Genomic DNA, 2,255 nt, shown 5'->3' with positions numbered 1-2,255 from the left:
GACTATAGCATATTTCCTTGTCATTTAGGTTCAGGTCAGAGAACTCCAGCTGTTCAGACAATAACTACTGGATTTAATTTGATATTTCATAAATCCCCTGCTGTGGATAGGTGACTTCACCTATGCAATCCTCTGTTCTCCTTCTCTTTAAAATGGACATAGTAATCTCCACAGAGCAGGGTGATCCTGATATCTGAGCTATTGCTGCGAGTGCTCAAGTCTCCTTTGTGTTCCCAGGAGCACCACTGAAGTGATTAGGAGCCTGGAACCAACCTTCACAGCCTGGATGACAGAAGCCACACCAACCAATGAAAGTTATGAGGACCTTCCTTCAATCTGTGGCATCGATAATCTGACTCCAAAAGCATTGACCTTCATAATTTCCTTGGTTTGGCTGATTGGAAATGCATCTGTCATCTGGTTTTTGGGTTTCCACATGCACAGAAATACATTTTACACCTACATCCTAAACCTGGCTGTGGCTGACTTCCTCTACCTCTGCTTCCATATCATTAATGTCATACATACAGAAGTCATCAGAATCCTCCTTCACATTTCCATCCCTATATATATCATCATATGAACTAGGACAAACATTTTCTACATTGCAGGCCTGAGCATGCTGGGCGCTATTAGCACTGAGCGCTGCCTGTCAGTCCTGTGGCCCATTTGGTACCACTACCATCGCCCAAGACACACATCAGCTGTCATATGTGCCCTACTTTGGGCCCTGTCCATGTTTCTGAGCATCCTAGAAGCAGTTGTTTGTTTATATCTCCCTACAACTCTAGTTCTTCGTGAAAAAGTTGTATTTACTATAGCTGCATGGCTTGTTCTTTTATTTGTGGATCTCTCAGTGTCTAGCCTGTCCCTGCTGGGTAGGATGCTCTGTGGATCCCAGAAGGAGCCTCTTAACAGGCTCAGTGTTACCATTATGCTCACAGTATTGGTTTTCCTCTTCTGTGGTCTGCCCTTTGCTGTCTTCTTTTTCCTGTATTACAGGATTGTCTATAGTTACCATGTACATTATTGCCTTTATATGGTTTCAAGTATTTTGTCCTGTGTTAACAGCTCTGCCAATCCCATCATTTACTTCTTTGTTGGCTCCTATCAGCAGTGGATGCAGAGGTGGAACCTCAAGCTGGTGCTTGAGCGGGCTCTGCAGGACACTCCTGAGGAGGATGAAAGTGGAGGCAGCCTTTCCCAGGGAACCCTGGAGATGTCTGGCAGCAGAGTGGAGCAGGGATGAAGACCCTCTGCTCTGGTCCATCAGATGTGCCTTCAAGAGGCAACAATGCCCAGCCACACTTGACAGATACCTGCTCTCCTCTCAGCCTTTTTCCCCTGAACTTCTTGCATGTCATCCAATGGGTTTATGTTAACTAGGATTTTCTTCCTTCTCTTATGGAAACCAATCTTATTTAAGAATGCCTCAATTCATTTTTGATATTTTCAATAAATGTCTCATCATATCTTCCTCTAAGTCTTTTTCCTTAATGCTTTTCTTTGACCTATTCATTCCAATGGGAAAAGGATGTGTACAAAATTATAAACCTCTTATTTTTGACTGTTTTCTACCTGAACTTATAGAAAATAATGATCCCCTATCTTTTTCTGCCTATGCTATTAGCAATTAGTCTTGTATTGTGTGTTGGGACATTGATGCAGAGAGAAAGCTTGGTTATGAACGACTGAGTTCTGGTACAGTATATCTTGCTGAATTCTGTCAATTTTGAAGGCAGAGTCTCTACCTGCATAAAAACAACTCAGGAAATTAGTTTATTAAAAAGTATTTTGGTACATTTGTCCATGGCAAGGTGATAACTTGGCCTTGGCTTTTAGCAGTTAAAACTCTTTGCTCTTGAGTACTTGTAAGTCGTTATTTAGCTGTCTACTGTTCATGTACTCAACGTAGAAACATGTTCCATAACCTGAAATCATGGCTTATGTAGAGACAGAGATCTTGAGATTGCTAGATTATAGATTGCACAAGACTTGGTATCAGGACACCTGGCTTCTCAAGCTGATCCCATGATTAAATTGAGAGACATGCTCACCCCAGGCACTCTAAAGTGGTACTAAGTTTATTGAATTGCCAAATCTAAATCTTATGCTATTTGTGAACTGGAATCTGTTTTTCAGAATAAGATAGGGGCATAGACTCACTAAAAACATGGATTAAAGGAAACAGAATTGTTTGACATCCAGCCTGAGAAGTTGACAACATTTGACCTTTGACTTTTCAGGACTGGCTT

The 2,255-nt window shown here is 41.6% G+C and overlaps 1 protein-coding gene across 1 annotated transcript; it reads left to right on the top strand.

Annotated features, from left to right (window-relative positions):
• The first annotated feature begins 286 nt into the window (after positions 1-286).
• On the top strand, positions 287-1,249 carry LOC124088381 (mas-related G-protein coupled receptor member X3-like). Its single transcript, XM_046437936.1, is given in 1 exon segment — positions 287-1,249. A coding segment is annotated over 1 exon segment (963 nt).
• The last annotated feature ends 1,006 nt before the right edge of the window (positions 1,250-2,255 follow it).

This window comes from Marmota monax, unplaced genomic scaffold, assembly GCF_021218885.2.
Source record: "Marmota monax isolate L192 unplaced genomic scaffold, Marmota_monax_Labrador192_F-V1.1 WCK01_AAM20220418_F8-fsc00061, whole genome shotgun sequence".
Classification (NCBI taxonomy): Eukaryota; Metazoa; Chordata; class Mammalia; order Rodentia; family Sciuridae; genus Marmota; species Marmota monax.
This window is presented reverse-complemented; position numbering and strand designations above follow the sequence as displayed.